The sequence below is a fragment of the Homalodisca vitripennis genome, unplaced genomic scaffold (genome assembly GCF_021130785.1).
Source record: "Homalodisca vitripennis isolate AUS2020 unplaced genomic scaffold, UT_GWSS_2.1 ScUCBcl_529;HRSCAF=2762, whole genome shotgun sequence".
NCBI lineage: Eukaryota > Metazoa > Arthropoda > Insecta > Hemiptera > Cicadellidae > Homalodisca > Homalodisca vitripennis.
In genome coordinates, this window is record NW_025776651.1 from 115,441 (window position 1) to 131,849 (window position 16,409).

Genomic DNA, 16,409 nt, shown 5'->3' on the forward strand with positions numbered 1-16,409 from the left:
GAAATGCATAGTTGCAAGGTATAACATGTCTTTAATTTGATAATTACAGTTTAATAGTTTTCCTTCCTACGTGCATAAATTATTAAATAAACTATACCTATATCTAGAATACGTGTACTAGAATAACGAGAATTTGAACGAAGTTAACTAAGCTTTTTATGCATCTTCAGAGAAGGAGTTTTATTGATTCATCAGTATAGTTGTAAATTTATTTTCTCAATTTTCAAGAATAATTTTAGATAGTTTTGAGTCAAAAAGTATTTCAATTTAAAATTAAAAAATAAATCTTTTGATTACTTGATTGATATAAATAGAAAGTTTGTAAGTAGTATTATTCTTGTTTATTCGGTATAGGCTTTAATTTGGTATTTTAAAATGATTTTATTTATTTAATCTTTACAAATAACAAGTAAGCAGATAATAACAATGTTTGGGCAATAAAATTAGATTCAACCTTTTTAGCTCAGGGTTGTGGCCTTACACTCAATAATGAATATTTGAATAATTAATAATTTGATTTGCAATAAGACCTGCACTTGGCTTTCGCTTAATAAGTGTCATGTGTTTTTGGTTTATTATTTGTTTTGAGACACATGTATTTTGATATATTTTATCTATGTATGACATTTTTTAGGATTCTTGAAAAATCAAAATACCACAAAACATTTATGTATGGGCCTACAACAAAACTACACCGAATGGTGGGCGTAAATGTTACATTCTGTTGTTACATTACAAAAACATGTTGAAAGGGCCAAAAGTTTGCTATGAAATTTAATTGAGGGCATATATTGTTTTTGAATATTACGACGATGTAATAATCTTTAAATTTATGAAAAATATGATGAAAAGTAAGTGATGATTTTCTGAAAGTACATTAAATGTTGTACTCATGTGTGGTAATGGAACCTTACATACAGCAGGTGAAATGTTATAAATTTTACTTTATGGTAATATTCTCCCTTTCATCCTAAATATATTACTCAAGCTTTCAGGGTTAGGTAATTATTTATTTATTGAGGAGTAAATATAGGGAATATACTGCATTGCTCAATAAATATAAACAATTTTAACTAATATATTAGTTACAATAATATATAATAATAATAATAGTTACAATACGAATAATTCACTAAAACGAAAATTTCGTAGGAAAATAGTTATTGCTACAGTGATGGTTATTCTGGTTAATATCACAGTTATCGAGAATTTGATCTAGTTTTCAGTGCTTTTATAACTCCTTTTATATATTTACTCATACTCTTGTTGGTTATTTTTGATTTGTAGACGCTAGTAATACGAGTGCATTCGTTATGAACTAGTAAAATTAATATTCGTGTATACTTAAATAATCTCGTATATTGTATAAATGTTTTCTTTCCCGTTGTCAGTAATGAAATAGTTTTCGTTTACTACACTTTCCGGTAAAATGTTTAAGAATTTAGCTGAATTTCACCTATTCTACAACTTTCCTGACATTTAAAACATGGAGACTTTAAAATCCTATTTTGTCAAACAAGGAACATAACATGCTCAAAACTCCGCATACCATCCAATCTTGAGCTATTCAGATATTTTATATCAGATCTTCTTATTTGCTACATTTATATCAAAATGTGTTTTATATGAACGGACAAACGACATACAGTGCAGTATGCGCTTTTCACGTTTGTTAAAGTTGTTATTAATCTTGTCGTAAGTTAAGTACATTAAAATTTTCACCTCTTAACCTCCTCAGTCCTGGAAAAATCTTGTATTTTAGTTTAATTGTTTGTGTGTGATATTTACAATTAAATAAATGGAGAATACACCAAAAATAATGAAAACATATTTTGATGCAACTACTTGTACTGCCTTATGTCTCCGATACAGGAGATAATTTGACCCAAACCAGCTAAGAGTAAATAAACAGTATGGAAAATAAAACTCTTATTTAGAAAATACTGTTTATTATAAAGCATATTTTTTTACTGGAAATGTCCTTAAATGGACTTGAATTATATTTCAACCAAACAATATGTAAAGGTGTTAAGAATAAGTCTATAATATATACTATATGATAAATTTTAGGTTCCTTGATAAATAAAATAACTGTAAATCACACGATTTATCTTAACGTTCTTAAATAAACTAAAACAGATTTAATTGCTTTCTCTCAAAAAAATACATTTCGGGAAAAAATTAAATAGTCACAGCTTGTTATAAAGTAAACCTTGCATGTTCAGCACCTTATTCTTGCTGTGTTTGCTGAACGATCTGGCATTTCTGACAACTGTAAAGTATACTTGGCCCATAGTACATATGGAGTATTGCTTACTTTTTTTGTCTTGTGAGGAGGAGACAGAGAAAATTCTGAGTTGAGTTTGTCTTTATCTGACTTTTCTTGGGTACCGTATGTGATGTATTGAGTATATTCTTCCCTGAACTGCGTAAAGTCCAATATGTTTTTTCCTCCGTGTATTCTAAATTAGTTTTTGATTTTGAATCTCTCCTGTATTTAACCCAGCCAATCAATTTGGATTCTCCTGGTTGGGACATCTTCGTCATTTTCATAATCATGTCTTCAGTAGGCTCCTTATTTAGCTCAAAAGTAGGATCATTGTCCAGATCGTCTTCGTCATCAAAAGCATATATATCGCTGTCGTTCTAACGAAGAAAATTGTCCAGTCTTGAGAAAATTGAGATGTCTTAAAATTACTGGGAATATTTAAAAAAATAGAATACTGGGTTAAGTGGTTATAGATAAATGAGGTTGTTTTCCAGTTAAAAGTACAGTAAGCATGTACAACATTTTTATTTCTCATTTTTATGCTAAGGATAAGAGAACGAGATAAAACATTACATTGCAAATCGTCATCTTTTTTAACCGTATAATAGTATATTTTAATTTTAGTTTGTAATTATTTCATGGTATTAAAAAGGTAATAGGTATTATGACGAAAACAATCCAATTTTATAATTTCTGTTTTATGTACTAGTCAAGGTATAATATAGGTTTTGCACTAGTTTCAGATCTATTATCTTAAAAAATATAAGATTTAGTCAAAGAAACACAACAATATTTTAGTACTTGATCTATTATAACAGTTATTCAATCATATTACTAAATCTCGCATTACGTATGAGCACACGACTTGAAATTATGTGTGAGAACTTGCCTTTTGTCTTGTACACTCTTTATTGTTTCTGTTGTTTTGGTTTTACCGGTTGAGTGAGAAACAAAGCGAGTAGAGTTTGAGAGAAGTTTATAGTAGTAGGGCGAAATTGGTTGTATCAAAGTAGTTTTATAGAAGTTTCGTGCTTTATTGCGTAAACTTTAATTTCTTTAACTCATCACATCTCTGTGTGAGCGTACAAAACGTAGTTCATCGTACAATATGGAAATACATCTTCAATTTAATTTAATTTAACTTTAGGAGTGAACAGTCTATATAAATTGGTTGTCATCTATATACCGTTTGTCCTCAGGAACACCATAGCTCTATTGAACAGGAAACGCAGGATTCCATAGTCATGTTACTTAGGCTTGAGTCCTCTTTAGGAGAGATTCTGTTCGCACCAAGAGTCTTCAATTGACTGAACATGTTGATTGATCTCTTAGTTTTCAAGAGTCAGTATGTACAGATATGTCCTCAACTCCGCGTGGCATTTCCTATAAAAAAGTCACTACTCTACTGCTGGTGACAATATCAATGATAAGGCGGCAGTCATGTAAGGGATGAACAGCAATGAGCGTCCCCGTGCTGCAAATCGACTCTCGTTGTAGTCTTTGACTAAGTGTTCGTGGAGTTCAGAGATTCTGTCACCAATATATTCGTGATAAGGCTGCTTAATTGCATGAATCCCACTTCTAATGGAATGCCAGAAGTTGTTCCCAAATGTCTGATGAAAACTTAAATATTCACAGGACCAAACTTACTCCGTTCTGACAGAATAATCTAGCTGCGTATCCTGATAGTTTTTATATTTAGTTCCATGAACACCATCGAACCTGTTTCAGCTCATTGTGGATTTTAGAGAGTTCTATCTAAGCCATTTGAATTTTTAATAGGTTTCACATCTCCGTGTTAGCCTACAAAACAAAAAAGTATATTTACATATTTTTGTATAATTAAATGTAAAATATGACTAGACTATATTATTTGATGTAAAAATACATGTTTAATTTAATTTTACTTAAGAATGAGTGGTCTATATAAATAGGTTGTCGTCTTTATAATTTTTTACTCAGGAACACTCATAGCTGTATTGGGTAGAAAAGGCAGGATTCTATAGTCATGTTATTTAGACACTTTGGTGTATAGAGGCTTGGTCCTCGTTGGAAGAGGGTATAAAAGATTATCAAGAGGCTTCAACCGGTTAAATAGTTTTCAAAGTCAGTATGTGCAGATATGTCCTAAACTCCTCTTGAGATTTCCTATCAAAGAGGCATTCCTCCACTGGTAGTGACAAAATCAATAATAAGGCGGCAGTCGTGGAAGTGAAAAACAGGATTGAGCCTTTCCGTGCTGTAGATCTACTCTCATTGTTGTCTTTGTGTTCGCGGAGTTCAGAGATTCTGTCACCAATATATTTAATGGTAAGGCAGCCTAATTGCAGGGATCCCACTTCAAAAGGCATGCCAGACATTGTTCCCAAATGTCTGATGAAAACTTAAATGTTTACAGAATCAAACTTACCCCGTTCTGACAGAATTAAATAGCTGCTTACCCTGATAGTTTTTATATGTAGTTCATAGACACCATGGAAATTGTTTCAGCTCATTACGGTCCTTAGAGAGTTCTATCTACGCCATTTCATATTTTAATAAGTCTACACACTTTTAATTTATATATTTTTTAAAGTTAAAAGTTACAAACCTTTTCTCAAATTCTGATTGATCCATCCATTAAACGTATACATAAAACGTGTTATCCATTAATATGGTCTTCTTGCTTTTTGAAACCTGATGAAGAAGTTAGGTTTAATAACCCGAAACGTAGTGTCCTATATTTGAAACGAAATAAGACGTCAAATTTCAAAGATTCTTTTATCCGTTAAAGCCATACGCCGTAAATAAAAAAAAAACAGTTTACAAAGAATTTAGAATTGTAGAGAAAGTTTCTCTGTGAACGTCTCCAAATACGTCATCATTGCCCACCAGTAACAGAAGTAAATGTAGTACATCTTCTATCATTTCCGCCAGACTGTCAAATATTGGTGCAAGCAGATGTTCTAAACTACCAGTCATAGCAGAACAATCATGGCTTCCTTTCTCATCAGATATCACAATGTTGTCTTGAATATATGGTAGCCTTCGTATCTGTTGTACTGCAATTTTACTACGAAAATAGCAGCGATAGATTAACGATTTATATATTTTCTAGCTACAAATGACATATGACACTTAATAAATAGTTTATTTATTGTAGCAGATTTATAGTAATATTATAAATGGGTAAACTATACACGGTATACTATTACTGAAAAATTTGAACTAAATAATTCATAGCTAATAAAAATAATAACAGCAATATTAATATTTAGCTCAACAATATATTTAAAAATTTTGTTCAATTTTAGAATAAATGAAACGAGCAACATTCCCGTTCCTCGAAAAATTTTAAAATGTAAGATGAATAAAATTTGAGATATTAAATTAAAATTAGTACAGTATTTAAAATTTTGAATATTAAGTGGAACAATGGCTTTCTCCAAACGAATACCACATTAATTTTACTTTACACCTTAAACATAAATCTCGATGCTTGAAAAGACTGTCTTTGGCCTTACACTTATTAAATATAAGATCTACTTCGCTAGTGTTACAAAAGATTAACATAACATAACCCCTTGGCAACTTTTTGGGTGTAACTAATTTTGAAATAGAATAGAAAGTAGAACTAGAACTGTATCATAACTGTATTAAAGTAGATAGGTTATTAGAATTAAATCATTATATCCCCAGTGCAATGTTTATGAACACCACGCACCTTTATCCTCTCAGGTTTGATAAAAAAAAACACTATTACTATTAATTACTATTACCTCAAAATAGCACTTTTAGGGGAAAATGGATGTTTGAAATTTTGTAAAATAAAAGTTATAGGGCGTGTTACATTATATTCAAACAATCTTTAACCCAGATTATTTTTAGCACAAGTAATTTGACACAAAACAAGTTTTACATGCTCAAAAATAAAACTTTTAGGTGATGGAGGGTGGATTAAAAAAATTAAAGTTAAACACAGGGTGGAATTTACCCATTTTGAAATCATACCAGATATCCTAAGCCAGACTATTCGTAGCAAAAAAATGTAATTAAGTACATTTAACAGCATCTACAGGGAAGTTCCAATACGTTAAAAACTATTTGTACGTATTGTACCACTTTCCTACTCATAGACAAAAAATCTGTTTCTAAGACTAGTAATAAAATATAATTTATGGAGAAAAGCAAGTTTCATCCCCATTTCCTGTATATTAAAATCTCATTTAAATAAACACTACTAAACGGCAAACTGTGCTGAATTGCACATAAATTTTACGTAAATATAAATACGCTATTTGTAAAATGTCTGTTGATTTTGTAAATAATTTAAAAGTCTTTGTAACTTTTATATTATGATTAAGACATGACTTCACTTGTTTTAATTTTTATTGTTGCTAATATGTGATTAACGTGTTTTCGTGTTGTCAAAAAATTTCAATAACGAATTTGTCGTCAAATGCACACTTTTTTACCTATAGATGTCGTCGTATCTTGTGTGGAGTATAAGAAAACTAAATTTCGTATAGTAAATAGTCACATGAATGACGTTTAATGTGTGTGTTAAAAGCGCATAAAAGCAGATTGAGCTAATACTGTTTAGTGGATTATTCAACTACATGTATTGATTTCTGTGTAAAAATATAATTTATGAGATCCGCGATCGAGAAGTTTAAAAATCACTCTGGTTTAGATAGAATGGGAATAAATAAAAGGTGTATTATATAACATAGTACATTCTTTTAGGCCACGCACTCATTTGTTTAAAAAAATTGAAAACAATATCACCTTTTTCTTGGTTATTTTGGTTTGATATTGAAAAGGCATCACAATTTCAGAAGATCATAAGTTCACCCAGAAAATTATTTGTTAGGATTTATAAAACAAATAGAAGAGTTCTTTATATATGACCGCGTGTCTACTAATAGGTGCGGCAGAGGTACCATGCAAAATTTGAAATCCATAGCTCATTTCGTTTTCTTAAGCCTTCTAAACACTATTCTACTTAGTTCGTCGTCGTTACACTCGACTCGGTCGAATGGCAGAGTTGGGGTTTGATATTGTCTAGTGATGGGCGAACCGTACTACACCGAGTTGGTTTACAATCTCGGCCGTAAACATACGTCAACCATAGTGCAACAGACGGTGTGATCTTAACTTTGGGTACCAAACTAAATTAGATGCTACAACATCAGCCTTGCACCTTATCGTACAATGTATTTTCAGGAGTTGCAAGTACTTAGTTGTTTTTGTTTACAGCTCATTAAGTAGAGTTAAGTCCGGCAGTGATGAAACGCAGCAAGATATAAGTAAGTGTAATCAAAAGAAGAAAATAAAGGTTATATAATGTCTGTTCGATGCTGATTAATGAATGTACTCTGTGCTTACAAGAAATTTTATTACAACTCTCAGAAATGCTTTCTGTTTATGGGATATAATTTAAAAGGATTACCACAATAAACTAAACAAAAATTGCCCAAGCGTGTAGTGCTCAAATTCCCGGAAGCAAATTATTACTCAGGCAACTTTGGGTTTCACAAAAACAGTTATATATATATATATATATATATATATATATATATATATATATATATATATATATATATATGTGTAATATAAAATTATAAAATGATTTCAGAAATTTTGAGAAGAAAAGTGATGAAAGAGATGTGCTTAAAAATACTGAGTGTGTATACTATAAACGTGCATTATAAATACATATTATTCTATATATGTTTGAAATCATTTTATCGTGTTATCGAGCCACTATTTATGTAAAAAAGGTTCATTTAAAAAAAAATTCTTTTAGTTACCAAGAAATAAAAGGAAAAGAAAAGATATAAGTAACTCTGTAGCTCCTTTTAACATTGTTTGTTTTTTTTGGTCAAAGATATCACTAACTGAATTGGGTACTTGTACTTTACCTGTGTTATGTTCTAACAGTAATGTTATATGTTTTCTTTTTAAAGTAAACTTGTAATGCAACATTTTCAAAGTTTTGTTATTGGTGTTGACGGTATAGACAACCTAGCTTTATTACATTATTTAACGGTCAAAAAGACAACATGAAACTGAACGTGTCAACTAAAATATTCAAACAATACTGATTCGATTGTTTGCAGTAACACGACGAGTAAAGATAAGATTATTCACGGGTCGGAGCGTTGTTTGTAACAGACTAGGTTCATTAGTGTGTGGGGAACAGCAAGCCAAATATTTGTGTAAATGTTCAAGCAAAACGGGACTGTCCGATTCCTCAGATCGGGTTGGATAGTATCTGGGGTTATTGATAGTGTATAGTCTTCGTATTTGGCAAGTTTAATGTTTCCCACAAACAATATTTGTTTATGTCTAACATATTATTTATAAAGAATAATAATTGTTCAGAATACTTTGTGTGTTACACCAAGAATGTTCTGTTCCAGACAAACAGCAAGGCAATGATTACTTCAACTGTATGTTCTACTTCCTCCGTCTGTATTTTCACCGACCACGACGGCGAAGACACTTACGTTATTAATTGGCATTAGCAAAATATGATTTAATCCCTCGTACAGATAATTCAAATAAAATACTTTTAAATACATAATAAATATCTTCTACAATTTAAGTTTCCACTAAAGACAGTATGCAGTATTATGTTTCTAGCTTTCAAATATCTTAAAAATAAAAAAAAATAAAAACCTCTGTCAAAAATCTATACGTGTAGTTGTAAGGGGGAGGGGTATAAATTAAGAAGAGGATCAAGAAGGAGTTATAAGATTTTTGGACGATTTTCAAATAATTGCCATGAAAAGCAGTCATGTGTGCCTATTGATACAGTGAGTAAATTTTCAATGACAAATTTCAGCGTATGTTTTGTTGTAATACGATGCGTGGATTTGTGATTGCGTTATTTTGACGCCAATTTTTAAACACTGAAGAGAAGTGATTTATTTTACATTATAACCTACATTGTTGTCAACATACCTAGAGGTGTACTGGTGTTTCACCAAAAATACTTCATATACGGAGGTCCAGTAGTAAATAGCAAGTTCTTATTCAGTATTATAGAAAGTTTGTATATGATCTAAATGAAAACGAAGAATACTTTTGCGTAATGCGTGCACTAACGTGAGTCAAAACTTTCAAAATCTATGCTTTTGCACACATTTATTGAAATAAAAAAATTAATTTCAACCTTTTTTACTTTTGTGTTTGAAACATTTTGAATAACTAAAATTATATTATACCTAGTTATAATACATGTAATAATATGACTAAATTTAAATTTTCATAATATTCCTAGTACACTTAAAGAAACAAAATATACGAATGTAGCTCTTTTCTGTACTTTCTTGGCGTCGATTTAACATTTAAAGTTCGCACTGTGGTATTTCATACTTGTAAAGCTAATTATAATTTTAATAAAAATAATCACAAGTTTTAACCAATTTTTTGAGAACAAATCTGCAATTAATATTAAGCCAAGTCCATAAATATATTTATTAATGGAGTTATAAGTGATTTTTCATAACCAGTGGGGCGTAGCCCGCAGGGATGTTCGAAATAGGAATTAATAAGAGACTAAGAATATCCATGTAAAATTTCAGTTCAATTGGTCCAGTACCTTTCACGTGATTGAACAACGCAAACACAAATACAAAAATATACGCTATTACATTTTTATATAATAACATAGTATAATGTATTTTTTTTATAAATCATCCTGAAGTGATTAGAAATAAGTTTTTGGGATACTAACAACATATGTGAACAAGAAATAAAGTAATAATGTAGAAAAGCGTTAAATAAATATTTGTACATAACAACATTAATATAAGTCTGATATTTCACAAATATTAACCATCACGTAAACACATATATATGACAGCCAGTCTAAACGTATCTTATTTGAAGAACAGCGTCGTCAGGTGTACACTTCCAAGACCCCTCGCAGATCGGAAGTTCCTTTTGATAAAGAACTTCCGGTGAGTTGCGAACTTAGCAGATTCTCATGGGAAGTAAACAATCCGTACTAATCTTAAATTTATTTCCTGTATTGTACTCACAAATAGGAAATAAAGATTGAGTTAGTTTTTAAATATAATTAAAGGTATTAGTTTTATATCATACCATGGTTATGAAATACAATATAAATTTAGTAGAGCTGTGTACTTGTCACATGTAGTATAGATTACTATTATTCATATTGACACATAATTACCGTTCTTATTAGTCCATATAAAAATGTAACTAAAATTGTTTAAATTCCTATTAGGTATGAGTAAAATGTTGAAATCAACACATGAGAGGTCACATGAAGGCCATTTGTTCACTTTTTATATTTTTAAATTTTAATTCAATAGGAAACCCTTATAAAAATCATGTGACTGATTTAACTGTGTCTCAGAATATGTTTCTATTTTTACAGTAGATTCTGTAGTAGTTTAAGAATGGAAATTAATGAAACAAAATATAATTTTTTATTTTAAAAAAATTAATGAAACAAGGGGAGAATCATCTCTTCAATGGAGAATTCTAAATACCTATAAGAACTCCGTTGACAGAGTGGAACTAGATAACGGAGTAATCTTATCTGATCCGTCTTTAGTAGCTGACACAATTAACAATTATTTGTTCGAAGTACAGTCAAGTCAATATGAAAATTGTGTCAATGAGCTAAACGTAACACCTAGGCTGACGTCCTTTTTTACTTTTCCTACAAATGAAAATGAAGTGTTGCACGTAATTATGAAAAACAAAACATCTTCAGGTTTTGATAATATAAGTGTAGCATTAATCGAACTTATTGCACACATAATATCGCCTGTTCTTGCTCAGCTAATTAATTTAAGTTTCTATACTTGTCAATTTTCAGAACAACTAAAGTCCAGTATAGTTGTGCCAATTGACAAGAAAACCGTTTCTGTTAAATTGGACAATCTCAGTCCAATTAGTTTAGTTTACTTTCGGATTTTTCTAAAACTATTGAGAAATTAATGAAAATAAGATTACTTAATTATTTAAATATACAACATTCTTTAGTAAAATTCAGTACGGTTTCATGAAGGGAAGGTCTACTGAAGATGTCCTTGTTAGTTGTTACTGACATGATTTATTCTAGTTTAAACGAAGGTAAAACAATGTACTGGTCTTTTCGTAGATTTTAAGAAGGAATTTGATTTGGTAGACCATAGTATCATAATGGAGGCGGCTGCAGTGAGGGGCTTGGCCTTTAGCTGGTTCCGCAGCTTCCTTACCGGGCGAGAGCAGCGAGTGCGTGTTGGTCAAACTGTCAGCGCACTACTGCCCGTCAATCAACACAGGGGTGCCGCAAGGCTTTCTCTGCCACTTTATTCTTGATTTTTATTAACGATGTATTAGAGAAAAATTTTAATGCGAAGATCAGTGCATTCGCTGATGACATAGCTTTTTTATACTGTCAAACAAATAGCATACACAATTGTTACGGAACCAAATTAATGAAGATCTTTCAATTTTGAAACATTGGTGTAAATTAAATAAAATGTTAGTAAACGTTGAAACAACAAAGTATGTAAAACTCGATTTTAAAGATTTTAACTTTTATTCTGATTTCAAATTTCATGAATTAAGTTATACGGATAACATAGGAGACTTATGTAACTGTAAATATATTACAAAGGAAGACAATTTTAAATTTCTTGGAATACTTTTTGATTCAAAATTAACATGGGAAAATCATATAACAGTCTTGCAAAATAAAATTATATCCACTATAAGAAAATTTTATTTTTTGCGAAATTTCTGTGATGACTGATTGTTACGAATTCTGTATTTTGCTCTGGTAGAGTCAAGTCTTCAATATGGAGTTGTTTGCTGGGGAGGGACGTATAAATATTTAATAGAGAGGTTAAGAGTCATACACAATCATTTTATGAGAATAATTACGCACAAAAGAATACGAGAGAGCTCCTTTCCTATTTACATTCAATTTAAAATTCTACCACTGCAACATTTGTTTATTTTTAAAACTCTTATGCTGTTTTACACTAGAAGTGGTAATTTAGGAACAACGGGCTTAAATTATCCTACCAGAAGCACAGACCGGGGAATGTTCAGAACGCCTAAAGTCAACAAGTCAATACTAAAGCATTCTTTTCTTAACAATGGCCCAAATATTTTTAATAAATTGCCTTATAACATTAAAATGTGTGTGAATGTTAGATAATTTTGTAGTAAATTAAGAACGTTGTTGTTATTACAAGAAAACTGTGACTCATTTTACAAGAAATAATTTACCCCTATAGTTATAATAGAGTTATTATATAAATCATGTGTACAAATAAATTAGTATTTAATTAACATAAAGAAATATGTAAATAGCAAAGAATCATGTATTTTACTTGTGTATATTTAACATAATTTCTAGTTTCTAGTTGAGAAGGAAGGGTTATTGAGATATATTTTTTAGTTTGTAAGATAAAGATTGTAACAAGGAAAGTTTTTTTAGTTCTGTTGGTGATTTATGCAGTCCATTATTAATCTTGTAGTGCAGGCGCCACGGGGAGCAGCCCGGCTAATATCTTAAAGAATCTATAGACTGGACTCTAATTAAAAAACCTGTTTTATTTTGTTATCCACTGACCACACTACTTGCAAAAGTGGTCAGTCAATTCCGAGTTATTATAATTATGTATTGATGTACATTTTATGTCGGAATAAATTCATTATTCATTCATTATTCGTTATTAATATATTCATATACTACTTTAAATTATCTATAAATAACTGTGCTAATAAAAACATATTAAAAGTTCTATACAATTTACCGTAATACTTAGATTATGTGGGAGGTTTTGCGAGAACAAATACTTTTTCGTATAAATAAAAAAATCTATTAGTAGGCTACTTCAAAAGAAAATAAGTATAATAAAATAACAACTTGTTAAATGTAGCTTAAATTGAATTTATTATAAGTGAGTGATTGTAAATTTCTGTATCAGACAAAATTGCTGAATTGGTAAACACAATTTGTATTAATTTGAAAACAAAATGAGTTAAGGACTAACATATCTTGTAAAGATGTATATGAGAGAAAATCATATGAGTTCCCTAGCTGCTGATATTGTTAATCATAACATTACTACAGATATTTGAAATTGTGGAAAGCTGCCACGGGTGCGATCTATTGCGTGCAATCATTACTTTGATAATTTATTTTGAGAACAGTACACGGGTATCGGTAAGAATATTTTGGTTGAAATGTATATAAATTCTTCGCCCATGATCTTATTGTGAATTCAACGTTTAACGGTATAATATACCTGAAAAATGGCCAAAAAGATAACTGTAAATACGAATAATTTCACATAATTTACTTTAGCCTAAACAAGTAAGACAATTAATTAATATGGTTAAATGTTTCAAAGTTTGGTGCGAACTCGATATTTACTTGAATACACTACCTGAAAATAGCCATTCACAAAAAAATGGATTGCTGAAGTGAGCAGTGTAAAGAATCCTAGTAGCGTGCTTTCAGCAAAATTATTGTGTGTATGTATTGTATAATTTTATATTAATTGTATATTGTATTTGTACCTGAAAATCGTCATAGAAATGGACGGAGCTGTAAGTATGAACAATATGAATGTGAATAAATACTTTTTATCTGGCAAATTAAGACAATTGGATCGTTCCTTTTACTTTACCTGAGTGGTATATGACATTCAGGTATGTAATCCCCAGCAATATCTAGTACAAAGGGAAAGAATAAAAACTTTCCAGGAAATGAACCAAATAATGGTAATGCTGACCATACTACTTATCAGAATGAAAGACATCCCTTTGAGGTCTAGTTTTGTATGCTTAGCAATATTAAGTATGATCATCATTACATAATATAATGTAAAGTAACTTTTTGTGTTTGTCTGTTGTGCATCTGTATTTTCTAAACTACTCAACGGATTTGATACGATTTTCACTGTCGGCTTCGTTACAAAATAGGGGGGATTTTAGGTATGATACATCAATTATTGAAAGTTGAAAAAAGTTTGTATGGTGCGAAAATTGATATTTTTGAGCTCTTTAATTGTTATTACTGACTAAACCTTACGACTTGTAACAAAATAATGTACTAAGAAACTGTACCTTTCAAAAAATCCTACAAAATATTCTGCGGTAGCATATATCTATATCCAACAATGGCAATGTGCCATTTCTCGCTCTCTCTCTCTCGCTCGGAGCGCGGGAACTGTGCGACTGAGACTGGTTGTTAATGTATCCATCATCACTTTGAACGGCTAATTGTAATAGTTTGTAATGTAATGTAATAGTTTTAACACGTTCATGTCTCTATTTTTGTTGACGGTAGTTGTATGTTAGTGATTTGTTGATAATATACAACAGTGTTATTATTTTTTTTTTAGAGAAGTACAACACGTTTAGTTTGCCGATTTCACTATTTTAAAACCTTTTATTTCATTCGATGTTATTGTTACACTTTTCAGTAAGTTTCTACCAATATTTTAAAACTGAGGTTTTTATGATGTGTATTGTAAATTTTTTCAGGAAACAGAGTTAATTTATTTATGACAAAAGTTATTATTTTAATTTTTATAAATGTTAGGATTTTAATTGATATTGTTTCACTGTCACCTGGACTTTTAAGCAATTTCCGTTATTTAAAAAAAAGAATACAATGTTAAAGTAATAAAGAGGGGAGTGTTAAGACACTATGTCTAAAGACTAAAACTATTATATACAATTCTCTCACGGTCCGATACCTCAGACTATCCGGAAGACCACGCGGAAGAAAAATTGTTTTGAAATTCAGAAGAAAAATAACTGTATAATATCTCAGTCTTGATTCCATCCGAATATACCAACTTAAAAAACCCTGCCGGTGGTGAACAACGTGGAAAGCCTTAATTGCCTAAAAAAGGGAATTAAATTGTGCTCATTTTGACTTAACGGAAGCCATTTTCGAAGACATAAAGAAACAGCGGAGATTGTGGAGATTGATGAAACCCAAATTTATATGCATATATTAGCCTACGTTATTGGTTCAAGAAAGAGGGACAGTACAGTAATTAACTAAGTTAGTGTGGTGTAATAGAACAATGCAGATTAGATTGTACGTTATGGAGAAATATAAAATTTTATCAAATATTTTGAAGAATTTTGAGTTATAGATATTAGTTTGAAGCTTTCAAGATTAAACTATAATTTTTTTGTATGAATAGGGTTAATAATCTTCACATCTGTTGTGAGGACACCCTAATGAGTTGAACAAGAAAGTAACGATAGGAGATAGCTCAAAATACATCTTTTGATAAATAAAGAAGAGAATTAAAAAAGGTCAGTTGTGGTGCTTCAAACGCTCGTTTCTTGGTATACTGGACGAAAGTTTAGCCTGATCAACTTAACAAAGTTATATTTGCTTAGTGGCGCGCCAACACAAAATTCGTCAATTACCAAGGTAACGGAGTGTGTCCGTCCCGACCTTGAACAGATAGATAACGTGGTAGTTGTTATCTGTTGCAATGAAGTAGGCGACTGTATGACGACAGCTGAAGTTCAAAGTTCGTCCACCTAGCGCTGGGAGTGATGAGTCACGAATTAAAAGTTGAGATTAGGACATCATGGACTGTTTAGCGGAGTGCAGAGTTCAAGACAGATAACCGAGTTTCAGCTCTGTGGGAGGATTTCTGTGATTTTTCTATATTTTTGAAGAGGGTTCTGGTTTTCGTTCCGGATTGTACGTCAGGCAGACTGCACGTTAGATGTGAACTAAGATGGGTTTTATATTGACCTTTAAATTTATAGTAAAATTTAAATTGTAACATTTTGTTTTATATTTAATACTTAATATTTGACACGAATATACAGTTAAAAGTTCATTAACAATGACGCTATGCGTTTTTTCTTTATAAACAGAAAAATATTGTTAAAATTTTAGAACATCTTGAGCTAGTTGGAATTGGTACATTAATTCAGAAACACAGTCCAGCGAAATTTCATTTGCATAGTTCTTGCCGACTGGCCGACTGTTTCAAAGGGGGTTTTGTTCAGAGTCAAATTCTGGCCATCTTATGTTTCAGGGCATTTGTAAGGTAGATGAATACTTACGTAATAGCTGAAATCTAAAACGGCGTAAAAAATATCTGTTTTTCCTTGGAGAATGTACTTACTATATAGT

The 16,409-nt window shown here is 30.7% G+C and overlaps 1 protein-coding gene across 1 annotated transcript in view; it reads left to right on the forward strand.

The window, feature by feature from the left end:
• The first annotated feature begins 11,434 nt into the window (after nucleotides 1-11,434).
• LOC124370817 (THO complex subunit 4-like) overlaps nucleotides 11,435-16,409 on the forward strand; it is a 30,028-nt gene continuing 25,053 nt past the window's right edge. Inside the window, exon 1 of the mRNA XM_046829115.1 lies at nucleotides 11,435-11,524. Within this exon, the coding sequence (XP_046685071.1) occupies nucleotides 11,435-11,524 (90 nt within the window). The remainder of the gene's footprint in view (nucleotides 11,525-16,409) is intronic.